The 14637-nt window shown below is 41.6% G+C and overlaps 1 protein-coding gene across 1 annotated transcript in view; it reads left to right on the top strand.

Moving 5' to 3' along the window:
• The window catches only part of ATP8B4 (ATPase phospholipid transporting 8B4 (putative)), a 111953-nt gene that overhangs the window by 91730 nt on the left and 5586 nt on the right, over window positions 1-14637 (top strand). The window contains exons 21-25 of the mRNA XM_077918800.1: window positions 1946-2051; window positions 4835-4976; window positions 7319-7502; window positions 10861-11084; window positions 13026-13109. Coding sequence (XP_077774926.1) covers window positions 1946-2051; window positions 4835-4976; window positions 7319-7502; window positions 10861-11084; window positions 13026-13109 — 740 coding nt within the window. The remainder of the gene's footprint in view (window positions 1-1945; window positions 2052-4834; window positions 4977-7318; window positions 7503-10860; window positions 11085-13025; window positions 13110-14637) is intronic.

The following is a 14637-nucleotide window of genomic DNA, read 5'->3' as shown; positions in this document are numbered from 1 at the left end:
GAAAAGTCTGTAACTGGAAGCACTGCTTCTGTGCACATGCATGCCCAGCGAAACCTGAAAGTATACACTTCTGGGTTTGCCGCATTCACAACCCGAATGTTACGTATCCAAAGCGGTACGTAACTCAAGGGTCCACTGTGATAATTTTTATTAGTTTTCAATTACAACAATCCAATAATAGCCTCATTATAACAATGCCAAATTATAATACAGTTACTAATACCAATCATTCAGATGCCAAATGATATAATTTAGGTTGTCCCCCCGCGTGCTAGAATTGATGGTTTGATGATTTACTTTATTTCTGCATTCTAAAATCTTATTACGGTAATTTCAATTACACTCCAGTCAAAATCACAATCCCTTATACAACAACTGAAATATTCACGCCTTCCATTTGTATTGACACATTAAATGATTGATAAAACTACAGGTGAAACTATATCCTTGTTCTTCCTGTGTGTAGCAATTATTCTGTCCATGATGTTTCTTCCTGTCCTTGTAAAATATTATGTCTATCTCTTTCCGGTTGTTGCTGCTCTCCATCATGCCTTGGGCAGAGCTAATATCCCACTGTTGTTTCAAAAGTTCTCCATTGCTCCGTCCTGTGGTTCATTGTTTTGCAACTCCAACAGCAGCTGCAAAAATCAATAAACAATAAACATCCTGTTCTTGCCATTTCTCCATTTCTCTTTTAAGTGTATCTAGACTGCAAACTTAAACTAGTTAGTTCTACTCAGATGTAGACCCACCAAAATGAATAGACTGACGTTAGTCGTGTACATTAATTTCAGTGGGTCTGCTTTGAGTAAACCTTAGTTGACTATCACCTTCTGCGAGCACTGTGCTCAAACAACAACATGGAAGGATCTTTGGTAAATCTGGGCATCCATAGCCCACTCTGACAAAAGAATTTGAGATCTTTGAACCCAAAGTAACATGTGAACCAGGCCTTCAACCATTTATTGTGGCACTCACGGGCATGATATCTTAGGGGCTACTGACTAAGATTGGTTTGAGATAGCCAAATATTTTTGACATTTTTAAACCTGTCCTAACACTTGCTCCTCTTACTTCCCTTGTCTCATTCTGTTAATCATCACAGCGGAAAGGGGGAGAGGCTGGCGGTTGGAATTTCACTTTGCAACCCTCTCGTGTGTTCCATTGTATTTTTTTATGGGCTGGCATACAGAGTCCCGCCACATAAATGGTCCCATTTGGCAGCCTTTTGGTTTACACTTCCCTTGGAATTTACACTTTCCATTAGTTCACAAGAGGGGTGAGATGGACACACATAACTGGTGGAATTTTTTCCTTGCTCCGTTTAACAGTCCTAAAAACAAAAAGAAAGATGGTTGTGTTCATCCCGTGTAAATTATTAGGCTGCAAATCAGCACTCTTTGCGTTGCCTGGGGGTGAATAAGAATTTCCTCCAGTCAGTCAGACAGTGAAGTCTTATTGTATTGTTCCTCCTACTGTGATATCCGCCGCCATTTTATTAATCCAATTTTACAAACTATATCAGAAAGATCTGAAGTGTTTTATATTGATTATCTTTTGGCAGTCCAGGTTCCGGAGATCACTGCCAAGGTAACTAGTTTTTGTATGGCAGCAATAGCTTGTCGGTGCAGGCTCTTGTCTTAATTTTAGAATTAGCAACAGCTTACCTTGATTTTAACCATTTAAATATAATTATTTTATATTTCTCATTAAAAAAAAAATCTTACATTGTTTTTAACTCCACATTTAACATATTTTGTTGTGTTCTATGTACTTTGTTTTCTTCTTATCTTCTCTACTGGTCATTGACTAAAATTTTATATACCGGTATATATAAATAACACCCATCAGGATAAACACATGCACAGGTTCTCATGTTGTCCAAGCTCAAGTTCTTCTTTCTTCTTCCTTCATGAGATCTTGCCCATCTTTCTTGCTTTTTTAGAAACGGCTATGAACATTGGTTATTCCTGCAACATGCTTACTGATGCCATGGATGAGATTTTCATAGTAGAGGGTCACACAAAAGCAGAAGTATGTGAAGAACTAAGGTAAAACTATTATAAAGCAATTATTGGGTTGTACTCAAAATATCTTATTTGTTTCTTTGTTCTCATGTTCCTCACTAGAAAATCCTAAATGTTCAAGGTGGTGTCAGATGTCCCTTCAGCTGAAAAGGGAAAATGCGTGTCGTCTTCTTTGGCGATCACTTGTAGCAGAGTAAGATTGTCTTCCTGACTATGGAGGCCAATTCTGGATCCACACGTCCTTCCACAGTGGGGCATAGGTTTCCGGGTGGGAGTTGGTCACGGTGAGGGTTTGCCAAGTGTGTCTTCCTCTTAGCTTGTTTCTCCCTTTCGTCCTGAGTTTGAGCATCTTCACAGCCCATGACACCTTTGGTAAAGGCTGTTCTCCAACTGGAGCACTCACAGGCCAGTGTTTCCAACTGGAGCACTCACAGGCCCAGTTGTCGGTGTTTATAGTACATTTTTAAAGATTTGCCTTGAGAGACCCTTTAAACCTCTTTTGTTGACCACCAGCATTACACTTCCATTTTTAAGTTCAGAATAGAGTAGTTGCTTTGGAAGATGATAATCAAGCATCCGCACAACATGACCAGTCCAATGAAGTTGATGTTGAAGAACCATTGCTTGATCATTGAATGTATCATCGCATGTATCCTTTATGGGGAGATATGCAGACTTCAAACATTTAGAGAGCCTACACATTTCTCCGTGTGCAAAATGCACAAATTCCTTGTTTTGAAAGAACAACATTGGTGGAAACTGGAAGTGTGAATCCACGTGTGTATTTAACTTTTGCCACGTGCTGTAGTATCTGAAACTACCCTTTCCTTGTGCCACCAATTGTTGACTTTCTGGTTTCTGGAAAACAGACTTGGGCTTAAGTGGCTGTTGGTTGGGGCCACAAGCTAGATAAGAGTTTAGTTTTGCTTTTACTTTGATATACAATATATTGAGTTTCAATAGTTTAATGGTGGATTTTTCAAACTAATTCTATGATATTTGATGAAGTTGGCTATAGCTGCAAAGGTTGAAGCTGTGGCCAACATTTTTTTTAATCATACCATATTTTTCTTTGTGTATGCCTTGAGAAAAATTGCTAGTGGAGTAGGACATCTGGGCAAGGTGTTTGTGTCCCTAATTGGTGTTCCACTTTTGCCAGAAATGGGTTTCTGGTTTCAGAGGAACTCAAACTCAATTTCTCATAATCATCCGCAACAGTGTAAGAAAAGCAGTGCTTGAGAAGTTCATTTTCAAAAGGAATCGGCTCCAATTCACCCTCAGTTCGATTGACAGTTTAGTTCACGATTCATTCACGTGATCCTTGGCATTTTGTCCCCCTCCCTCCGCCTTTCAAATTTTACAAGCTGTTCTGCTAAGTATAAAATATACTTAAGAAGGCGGGGGATCAAACACATCCATTCTTAAGGAAATCAGCCCTGAGTGCTCACTGGAAGGACAGATCGTGAAGCTGAGGCTCCAATACTTTGGCCACCTCATGAGAAGAGAAGACTCCCTGGAGAAGACACTGATGCTGGGAAAGATGGAGGGCACAAGGAGAAGGGGGCGACAGATGGTTGGACAGTGTTTTCGAGGTTACCAGCATGAGTTTGACCAAACTGCAGGAGGTAGTGGAGGACAGAGGTGCCTGGCGTGCTCTGGTCCATGGGGTCACGAAGAGTCGGACACGACTAAACGACTAAACAACAACAACAAGAAGGCGGGGGGTGGGGTGGGACTCAACACATACACACAGAGAACCACAGTGTAAGGTGAACAATTGTTTTGTTTGTTTTCCTCAACCATTATAATCTTGAAGCATAAACAGCAGCATCACTTTTCAGATAAGTAAAAATGGTAAATGCTGTGGCCAAATCAAACACAGAGTTAAATACAATGCAATCCGTGTGTATGTGTGTATAACTGAATTAAAATTAAATTTGAATCAAAATCCCCAAAGTTCCACCATAAAAGAAACTTAATTCATGTTCAGTGCACCTGGAAATTATGGAAACTGCTTTCAGGTGTAACTGAGATATAATTGATTTGAATTAGTTAATCTGAATTAGTTCATTTCAAGCCCTGTGTTAGAGACATTGGAACAAACAGTGAATGTGCTCATGGAGGATATAAGTAACATAAAAATCTAATGAGTGTTAATTATTGTGGGATGTTGTTCATGAGTAGATCCATTGACAGGCAAGGCCTCCACCTGCAATTTGACACAAAACCCACCCCCTTCTGTAGATCTATTCGTGTCACTAGAGTGCTTACTTGCATGTATTCCTCTACCGTTTTTGCTTTGAGGACTTTGACCTTGACTAGAATCTTTTTTTAAAAAAAAAAAAGTGAATTTGGGAGAAAGTGGTCTATCTAGATGTTTGCTAGCTCTTTCTCTCACCACAGTTCCTAGCGCTAAAAAGGCAAGGCATTTTTAAATTGAGCAAAGGTTTGTCTCTTCCACGATGGAGACTGCTTTGACAAAAATATCAAGCAACTTTCTGGCTTCTCCTGTGCAACTAAGTATCTGTTTGTTGTTTGGATTTGATATCCTGCTTTATCACTACCCTAAGGAGTCTCAAAGCGGCTAACCATCTCCTTTTCTCTTCCTCCCCCACAACAAACACTCTGTGAGGTGAGTGAGGCTGAGAGCCTTCAGAGAAGTGTGAGTAACCCAAGGTCACCCAGCAGCTGCATGTGGAGGAGCAGGGAAGCGAACCCGGTTCACCAGATTACGAGTCCACTGCTCTTAACCACTACACCACACTGGCTATGCGTTTCATAGATGCTATTTTTTTTCTTTTTTAAAGGAAAGCAAAAGATCTTATTTTGGGGCTGAGCAAAGACATTTCTGATGGACATGCATATGATGAAAAGCTCCAAGAACCAACACAAAACTTGGAAGAAACTGTCGCTTCTGATTATGCCTTAGTAATAAATGGACATAGCCTTGTAAGTGAATCGTTTCTGGACTTTTCCACTTTCTTTCCCGCTGCTAATAATCATGTGCTTTTGGTGTTCTAACCATGACAGATTCCTCTCCGAACTCCAAAATTATTTCACAAGAAAGTTAAACACAAGGGCTGACTGAGCTGTAAGGACCAATTAGATATGACATCTTAACTTTTGGATGGCTTTGTAATGGAAATCAAATTAGTAACTTGGTGCAGCTTTTTTCATTTTTTTTTAATGATCTTGATTAGAAATTGACCCACTGGTATTGTTTAAGTACTTCTATGAGGGGAATATCACAAGTCATTGCAAATTACTTTTTTTTAAAAAAAGCAACAGGCAGAGGCAAAAGGGCGTAAGGATGAATATATTCCTGATGTCTGCTATTTGAGAGCACAGACTGACCTGAAAGTCATTACTGTACCAAATTAATGTCATTAAGATGCCTCAAGTGGTTTCTCTAAATATCAGCTTTTACAGGGATACCAAAACACTTGGCTTTGATTAAGAAACCTGGTTCTTGTCATAACACAAGAAAAGCTTACTTTTATAGCTGTTCTTGTACGCTGGTAAGCTTCCAGATCTTAGAACAAATATCTGAAATGCTCTTCTGAATTGCAAAGACCATAAAAAGCTGCAGTTGAACTCTGAATGTAACTTGTTCTGTAGGGCGGGGGTGGGGACTTGCTACAAGCACTTTGATCTTTTTGCCCTCCCTTTTACACTTATAAAAGAAGCATCTCTTTAAGCACTTTGGAATAACAGAATATGAGGAGAAGGTCTCAACCCAACGAGAAGCACCAAAAAGAAGGAGTTATGACTAAGGCATGGGAGGTGGGAGCCCCAAATATAACTTCCACTTCTGCATCCCAGATGTTGTTAGACTCCATCTCCCAGCAGCCCCAGCCATCATGGCCAAAATCTGGAGGCCGTGACATTGGCTACCTCTGGTTTAGAAGTTTGGTATGTGTTTGCAGAAAAGGGACACGGGTGGCGCTGTGGGTTAAACCACAGAGCCTAGGACTTGCCGATCAGAAGGTTGGCGGTTCGAATCCCTGCGACGGGGTGAGCTCCCGTCTTTCGGTCCCTGCTCCTACCAACCTAGCAGTTCGAATGCACGTCAAAGTGCAAGTAGATAAATAGGTACTGCTGTGGTTGGAAGGTAAACACCCATTTCCATGCGCTCTGGTTTCTGCCACGGTCCTCCGTGTGCCAGAAGCGGTTTAGTCCTGCTGGCCACAAGACCCGGAAAACTGTCTGTGGACAAACGCTGGCTCCCTCGGCCTGAAAGCGAGATGAGCGCCACAGCCCCATAGTCGCCTTTGACTTGACTTAACCGTCCAGGTCCTTTGCCTTTTTCTATCTCCCCCACATAGCCCCAGCAATATATAGCAAGAAAACCCCAAAGCAACAAAAAAATTATGGGACGGAGTGTCATCAAACCAGTGCTGGATTACCCAATAAGCAGGCAAAGCATGTGCTTAGAGAACCAGCAAAGCAGGGGCACTATATCTATGTATTTAATTTGGTATTTCAAAAAAATCAAAATCAAATAGTCATCATGGAAAAAATCAGAACTTCCTTTGACTGCATTGCACACTCTCGCCCCATTTTCTTGTGTTCATTTTATACCATATTGGCCCGAATATAAGCTGCACCTGAATATAAGCTGCACCTTTAAAATTCCGGGGGGGGGGGGGGAGAGAGAGAAAAGGCAATACCTGAATATAAGCCGCTCCCTTAAAATTCTGCACGCACTCACACCTGTTCTGTTTTACCATATGTCTGTTTCAGCAGCGATATCATAAAAGCCAATTTTTGTAAGGTCGCGAATTTAACTTCTCATAGTCAGAATTTGGAGGAAAAAAAGTGAGGCTTATATTCAGGCCAATACGGCAACTTAGCCCTTTGTGAACCTGGCGACGTTCTATTAACATAGATCAAAATAATGTAAGGAAATCAAACCCTGCCATGTGTTGTATTTTATTTTTATTCGTTTGAATTTTAGGGTTTAGTATTTTGAATTATGCATGTGAGAGACGCCATAATCTTTTCCGTGTGCGGAAAAGACCCTAACGGTCTTAATCTGGCCCAGCAACAAACCCATCATTTCTGTGTCTGCACAAATTGGCAGCCAAGGACTTTGACCAGAAGCAGGGAAATGTTTTCTGCAATGATTGTACATCATCCATTTCTTCTTGCTATATATTACCATGGAAATATGTGAGGGAGATGTAGGTCAAGGATGATGATGGCGGATAATAATAATAATAAATGGTGTGGCAGCACTCATTGGGGTCTTGATTTGCAGCTGTTTTATGGGTAACCCTTTCTTTTCGCAGGCTTATGCACTTGAGGCTGATCTGGAAAATGAGTTTGTGGAAGCTGCATGTGCTTGTAAAACTGTGATCTGCTGCAGAGTCACTCCCTTGCAGAAAGCGCAGGTTGTGGAGCTGGTTAAAAAGCACAAGAAAGCCATCACCTTGGCCATAGGGGATGGAGCCAACGATATTGGCATGATAAAAAGTAAGGTGATATTCTGTATCCTGGCTGGGAATGGTGAGAAAGTTCAGCTATTTGCGTGTCGAGACCCCACAGCCACCCCCTCGTTGAAAATAACTCGCACAAGGACACGGATATTAGGTTTATGTTATTGGGCAAATTTTGGCCACAACTTTATTGAAATTACAGAACGTGAGCGGTATTGGCTTAGGCATTGATTGGACCTAACTATATCTGACTCCTGCCCATTGTGCAGGAAGTCCAGTAAGGGTAAGCCACCGGTAGGGGGAGCCCCATCGATGCGAACCAACTGAAGCTCCCCCTGGTGTTCCCGTCGGGGTCGTGTCAAGGCCCTAGCCCCCCAGCCGGGCTTCAGACTAGATCAACACCCCCGGATTTCTTTAATGGAATACCCTTAAGCATGGAGGGGCAGGTGATGGCCACACCTCCCCTCCCCCACACAAGGTCAAACAATGCCTAACCGCAACCCTAACAAAGTTGTGACGATTGCTACGAAGTAGGTGAAAACCAAGTGGCCAGTGCCAATTTGCCAAGTGGAAAAATTCCTACCAGGCCCCTCGGACAACCAAGGCGACCAACCGAAGTCCATAGCAAGGCCGTTGCCTAACCTGCAAAATAGGGAGGGAGGGCGGGTGATTGAGGAAGCGGGCCAAAGAGGAAGTCCTCTGGCTCGCTCCTCCATTTAAATGGCCCTGGCCACGCCCCCCCGGCCAGTGGGTTGGCTGGCCAGGCTCTGACATGGCGGGGATCCCCCAGGCAACGGGGGACAGAGTCCCCCGCCCCCGGTGGGGAGTGGGTGGCCACGTGGTCTACCGCAACTCCTCCCCACTGGGAAGTGGAGCAGATTTATCACAACAAACTTCTTAAGTATCCCCTCATGTGAAGAATAGTGAAACTCTGGGGGAGAAAATCCCTTCTGCTTTGCTTTCGAAGGGAGGGATGCTAAGCACAGGAGGACTTGGGTCGATATGCATCCATTAGGGACGTGGGTGGCACAGTGGTCTAAACCGCTGAGCCTCTTGGGCTTGCCGATCAGAAGGTTGGGGGTTCCAATCCCTGTGACGGAGTGAGCTCCTGTTGCTCTGTCCTAGCTCCTGCCAACCTAGCAGTTCGAAAGCACACCAGCGCAAGTAGATAAATAGGTACTGCTGCAGCAGGAAGGTAAACGGCGTTTCCATGTGCTTGGGTTTCTGTCACGGTGTTCTGTTGCGCCAGAAGCAATGTAGTCAGGCTGGCCACATGACTTGGAAAGCTGTCTGCGGACAAATGCATGCTCCCTTGGCCTGAAAAGTAAGATGAGCGCCACAACCCATAGTTGGGTTGCCTTTGACTGGACTTAACCGTCCAGGGGTCCTTTACCTTTACCTGATAGGCCCTACATTTACTTCCAAGTAAATGCATTTGGGATTGGTGTGCCATTTGTTAGAGAGGATATGACAGACTGAGATGCATATTATGTAGGGAATGAAGGAAGCAGTGGTGCATGTTTGTAGTTTGCTAGAGTTGACAATTTTTTTTTGCCTAAAGTGGATTTTGAAATGCATTTTAATGGGATTTGCCAACTGAGAAATTCTGATGAAACCAAGTATGAATAGCCATTTTGTGCAAATAAAGGTGTCAAACAGCCAATTAAAGGGCTCATTTGTAGGACACCCTCAGGATTATTTTCTGTTTATCATTATATGTTTGGTTGGATGTATAGGATTTGGGATTGTGCCCATTCAGAATGTCCCTCCATGTCAAATGAGTCATATATCTAGGAAGCTAACACCTCAAGGAGAAGACTAAGAACCTCTGAAATCTAAATTTCAGCATGGATTTGAATGGAGAGGTTGCCACAGAGTATTCTTCTTCTGCGTGATCTTTCCTTTGAATTATCTGCCCTGTTAGAATGCTCAGAAAGAGGTTCTTTAAATTCTTGGGCCTCTAAAACAACATTGGCTAGAACTAAAAGAATGTTAGTGAACTATAGGACTTCAAAAATTACCAATATGACCTCTAGCCTCTTGAGTGTCATCCAAATTAAACAGGATTAATGTTCCAGTTGGTGAAGTATTCCAAAGTATAATGAGGTACCATGGGAAGTAATCATCATTAGAATAACCCCTAATATTCAGCACTGATAATGCTCCTGAAATATGGTTTGTTCTCTTGCTAAAAAAGAGAACACCACTTTGCAGTTTTTTAAAGCAAGCCCTCAGGAAAACCCATAAGCGATTTACTGCAAAATTTGTCCCAATATACACATTTGTGTGCAGTTTTTGCAACACAATTTTCCTTATGGCATTTTGTATTTAATTTTCACTAAAAACGTGCATTTTTATGTACACCTTTCTCAGTGAATACATTTCCATGCACATTACTTGGCTAGAGAATTGCATAGCAAAATTAAGAGAAGTGCACATTTTGGATGTCTGTGTTTCAGTCCTTGTATTGTTTCAGAAAGGGCAAATTAGGGAGCTTCACCTTTAAATGTGAACTGAATAGGATTTATCCTCCTTCCCTAAGTGGGTATAAGATTGCAGGCTTGCAATATTCCGCTTTGCTGCAATATTCCGCTTTCCTACAAAGATAGGAACATAGAAAGCTGTATTATACTTATCCAGACTGCTAGCTCAGTGTTGATTCCTAAACTGCCTGGCAACTGTTCTCCATGGTTTCAGATAGGAAGTCTTTGCCCTAACCCACCTGGAGGTAAGGATGGTAGGAGCTGTCAGTTTCTCGTTTTTTCTGATCTTAAATTCAGCTCCCCACAATTTTGTAGCAATCTTTTTTCTTATTTCAGAATCCCCATGAAGATTCATAATCACTGTAGCGTGAATTTTTCCTAAGAAACATATTTTTGCATGCATGTTCGAATTAATATCCACCTTTTCTTGCAAGCAATTTCTCCTAATAAAATGCATTTTTGATGAGTTATCTTCCCTAATATATTCATTTTTATTCACACTTCCTTCTAATATGTGCATTTTTTTGTAAACAATGGTTGAGTGGCTAAACAAAAATGAGAGTGAATTCTGAAGGATAGCTGTGTTTTGGTTTGCAAGGATGAATTTGGTAGGCTCACGTGTAAATTCAAACTGAGTTACATTTCTCCCCCTCCCCAGGAAAAGCAGATGCTGGTCCACCCCCTGAGATATGTTCAGTGGCCACTGTTTAACTTCTCGTTTTTTGTTATTTAAAAAAAAAAATTGATTTTTTAACCAAAAAAGATGCCAGCCTAAGATAAAAAAAGGAAAGAAAACAGAATGGACTATTTAAGACGTCACAGCCTGGAAGGACAAAAGTAGAAAGATACAGCATATTTTGGGTTTTTTTATTGCTACACATTTTCATTTATTTCCCTGTTGGTTGTTTGCAGGTGCCCATATAGGTGTCGGCATCAGTGGCCAGGAAGGCAGTCAGGCGATTCTGAACAGTGACTATTCTTTTGCTCAGTTCAGATACCTTCAAAGACTCTTGCTTGTTCATGGCAGGTGGTCATACTTCCGGATGTGCAAGTTCTTGTGTTACTTCTTCTACAAAAACGTTGCCTTCACTCTGGTCCATTTCTGGTTTGGCTTCTTCTGTGGCTTTTCAGCCCAGGTAGGTTCTTGGCGCTTAGCTTCACAATGCAGAAAACAAAATGTTTCCTCCTATGTGTTTAATAGGACTAGTTTCTTAAAGCCTGTTTTTGGTTTTTTGGTAGATGACAGAAAACAAACACAATTGTTCAGATGCCTCGTTGAAACTCAGATAACATTGTAATGTTAAGATAAATACCGTATTTTTTGCTCTATGACTCACTTTTTCCCTCCTAAAAAGTAAGGGGAAATGTGTGTGTGTGTGTGTGTTATGGAGTGAATGCAGGCTGCGTAGCTATCCCAGAAGCCAGAACAGCAATAGGGATCGCTGCTTTCGCTGCGCAGCGATCCCTCTTGTTGTTCTGGCTTCTGAGATTCAGAATTTTTTTTTTTCTTGCTTTCCTCCTCCAAAAACGAGGTGCGTCTTGTGGTCTGGTGCGTCTTATAGAGTGAAAAATACGGTAATTCTGCATGCGTTGACACCCCTCTGTAATCAATCAGTAGCTGAACTGGGTTCCACACAGTCACAAAAACAAATGAACTGGAAAAAATCTCAAAAACTCAAAAATAGCAAAAACAAAAGTGCCAAACTTAATCTGTTCTGGAAGTCCGTTTGACTTCCGAAATGTTCGAAAACCAAGGCACAGCTTCTGATTGGTGCAGGCACCCTGGAAACAATAGCTGACAGCTGCATCAGACATTCAGCTTCTGAAAAATGTCCCAAAACTGGAACACTTCTGGGTTTTCGGCATTTGGGAACCAAGGCATTTGAGTACCAAGGCATTTGAGAACCAAGGTACCACTGTAATAGTAATGATCTGAGTCTGCTTGTTGCTCAGACTAGGAAGCTGCCTTAGCCTGTCTCACTCAGTGTTGCCTACACGGGCTGGCAGCAGTTCTCATACAGGGGTCTCCTAGCTTTACCTAGAGATGCTGGGAGCACACTTGTCAAACTACAATCCTCTGGTTCACTGAAGAAGCTGTGATGAGTTAAAACCAGTCAAAAACCAGTATACATGTGTAGTATCAACATACTCCTGTCTGCCTCCTATGCTCTTAAACTTAACAAGAGTTTATCAGTTGCCTGGTCCCATACACTTGTCTGCATCTTCAGAAAGTAAGGTCTCAAGCCAATTACAAGTATTTTGTCTCCTAGCTTTATTTATCTTATTTACGACAATATGCCATTGTCAAACCGGGCTTCAAGGAAAAGTTTCCTTAACAAAATGTGGAAACAATTATCCTGTCCATGAATATGTTTTTAATTTAATTTAATTTAATTGCAATAAAGCCAAACCGTATAAAAACTCATGGTGAAAAGCTTATTTTATTTTATTATTTTAATAGCATGGGAGTTCTTGTCTCCTCTCAGAGGTTTGTGATAACCTTCTAGATTCTGATTATCTGCGAAATAGTCGTTTACCCCACCCAGTGTTATTCCCCAAAGCCATTGGTTAATGCAGTGGCTGGCTAATGTTTCAGAAAGAATACTTGCTGTTCAACTCTGTTCATTTCTCCAGTGCATTTTTTTGCTAATTGTCCAAATGGGAAACAGATGATTAGGGCACTTCCCATTTCTATTGAAATGCTGCTTCTTATGTGTTTATAAATCCCGTTACAACTTCAGGAATGTAAAAGATATGAGTAACTGTGACTTTTACGAGACCGGTTCCTAGGAGGTCCGTCTCGCAGAATGGAATGTCTAAAGTAGAGAATATCACAGATTGCGATTTGTACAACTTTATCCGCTAGGCTCCCTGCTTACCAAAACGCTACGAAGACCTAGGCATAAGTCTACGCTGAACTTTGTAGGAGAACTCAAGGCCTTGGGATCTGGGCTCCCTTCTGCTTCTGTGCCTACAAGAAAAAGAATAAATTATGAAAGGGGGCAGTACTATTTATTTATTTGAAAGGTGACATCTCTGAGCATACTTTTAACTTTCTATTTGTGTTATCTTTTCAGACTGTTTATGACCAGTGGTTTATCACCCTCTTCAACATTGTATATACTTCTCTGCCCGTACTAGCGATGGGATTGTTTGATCAGGTACACATTTTGGCATGTTCTAGATTAATCTGCCTTCAGCACAGTCCATCCAGCAACTTCTCTGCCCAGGAATATATATAGCAATCCCTCTAAAAGGGGAAGAAGCCAGATTTGATTTGAATCTGGAGTCAACACTCAGGTGTTACAGTCCCAGTTTATGCCTAACTTTAAGAACTGAGATTACAAACTAAGACAAAAATCTGCCGTGGTGGAAGGCTTCAGATATTAAGGATACAGCATGCAGCCAGTTTGTTAAAGGTGTCTGGGATCCAGAGGAACAGAAGGTTCTTGGCACCTGGCAATTGCAAGTCTAATTGCAAGAATTCGTGCCTCATAAGATATGTACAGCACAATCTCCCTTTCCTTTCAGTTATGAAATTGGTTGTGCTCCCCTAAATCTGTCTTTGCTGATGGCAACTGCTTTGGGTAGCATAGATTCCATCCCTCACTCTTTATTCCAGCTCATAGGAACAGTGATTGAATTCCCTTCCAAAGACCTCTGGATATACACTATTTTCACAATGGGTCCCACGTGATTGGTTGATTCTGTTCTCCTCCTGGAGCCTGATTGGGCTGTTCCTGCAGCATTCTAGGGTCCTCCCTGCCTATTGTTCTAGTGATAGGCTGATTCACTTCCTCTTGTGGCCTGATTGGGTTGCTCCTGCAGGCCAATCAGGTTGCTGCCTTCTAGGATCCTACTAGCTTATTGTTCTAGGACCCAGGCTCAGTACATAACACACACATTTAATGTCATCTCTAGTTTGACCATTGGATGTGCACATTGATATTAAAAAGAGTATGCTGAGATGGCTAAAATGACTGGAAAAATCAGGAGCCAGGATGATAAAAACTTTAACAAGGACTGGGGTGTGTGTGTGTAATTTATTTGAGGGAACACTCTAAACAGTTAAAAACATTAGCAGGATTGAAATAACACTTGCAGTGTGAAAAGAACTATGGATATAAATAGAATTTTATGGACAAATAGAGGATGATATGGTATGCAGTAGAAAATGGTTATTAGCGGACTCCACGGAGGGGAGGAAGGAAGTCCGAGAATTCGGAGAATTCTGCACTTTTTTGTTCTATTATATGTGTGAATGTAAAATTAAATTGTAAATCCAGTAAAAATTATAGATAGATGATAGGTAGACAGGCAGGCAGGCAGGCAGACAGACAGACAGACAGACAGATATTAAAAAGAGTAAATAAAAAGGTATTGGGGTTTGCTTCTGGGGTCTTACTGAAAATGAAAGTCCTTTTGCCTCTGATATGCCCATCCTTTAAACTACTGAATTTAATAATAATAATAATAATAATAATAATAATTTATTATTTGTACCCCGCCCATCTAGCTGGGTTTCCCCAGCCACTCTGGGCGGCTTCCACAAAGACCAAAAATACACTAAAATATCACGCATTAAAAACTTCCCTGAACAGGGCTGCCTTCAGATGTCTTCTGAATGTCAGGGAGTTGTTTATATCTTTGACATCTGGTGGGAGGGCATTCCACAGGGCGGGTGCCACT

The sequence above is a fragment of the Podarcis muralis genome, chromosome 14 (genome assembly GCF_964188315.1).
Source record: "Podarcis muralis chromosome 14, rPodMur119.hap1.1, whole genome shotgun sequence".
NCBI classification, from domain to species: Eukaryota; Metazoa; Chordata; class Lepidosauria; order Squamata; family Lacertidae; genus Podarcis; species Podarcis muralis.
Note: the sequence above shows the minus strand (reverse complement) of the source record. Positions and strands in the feature narration are given on the sequence as shown.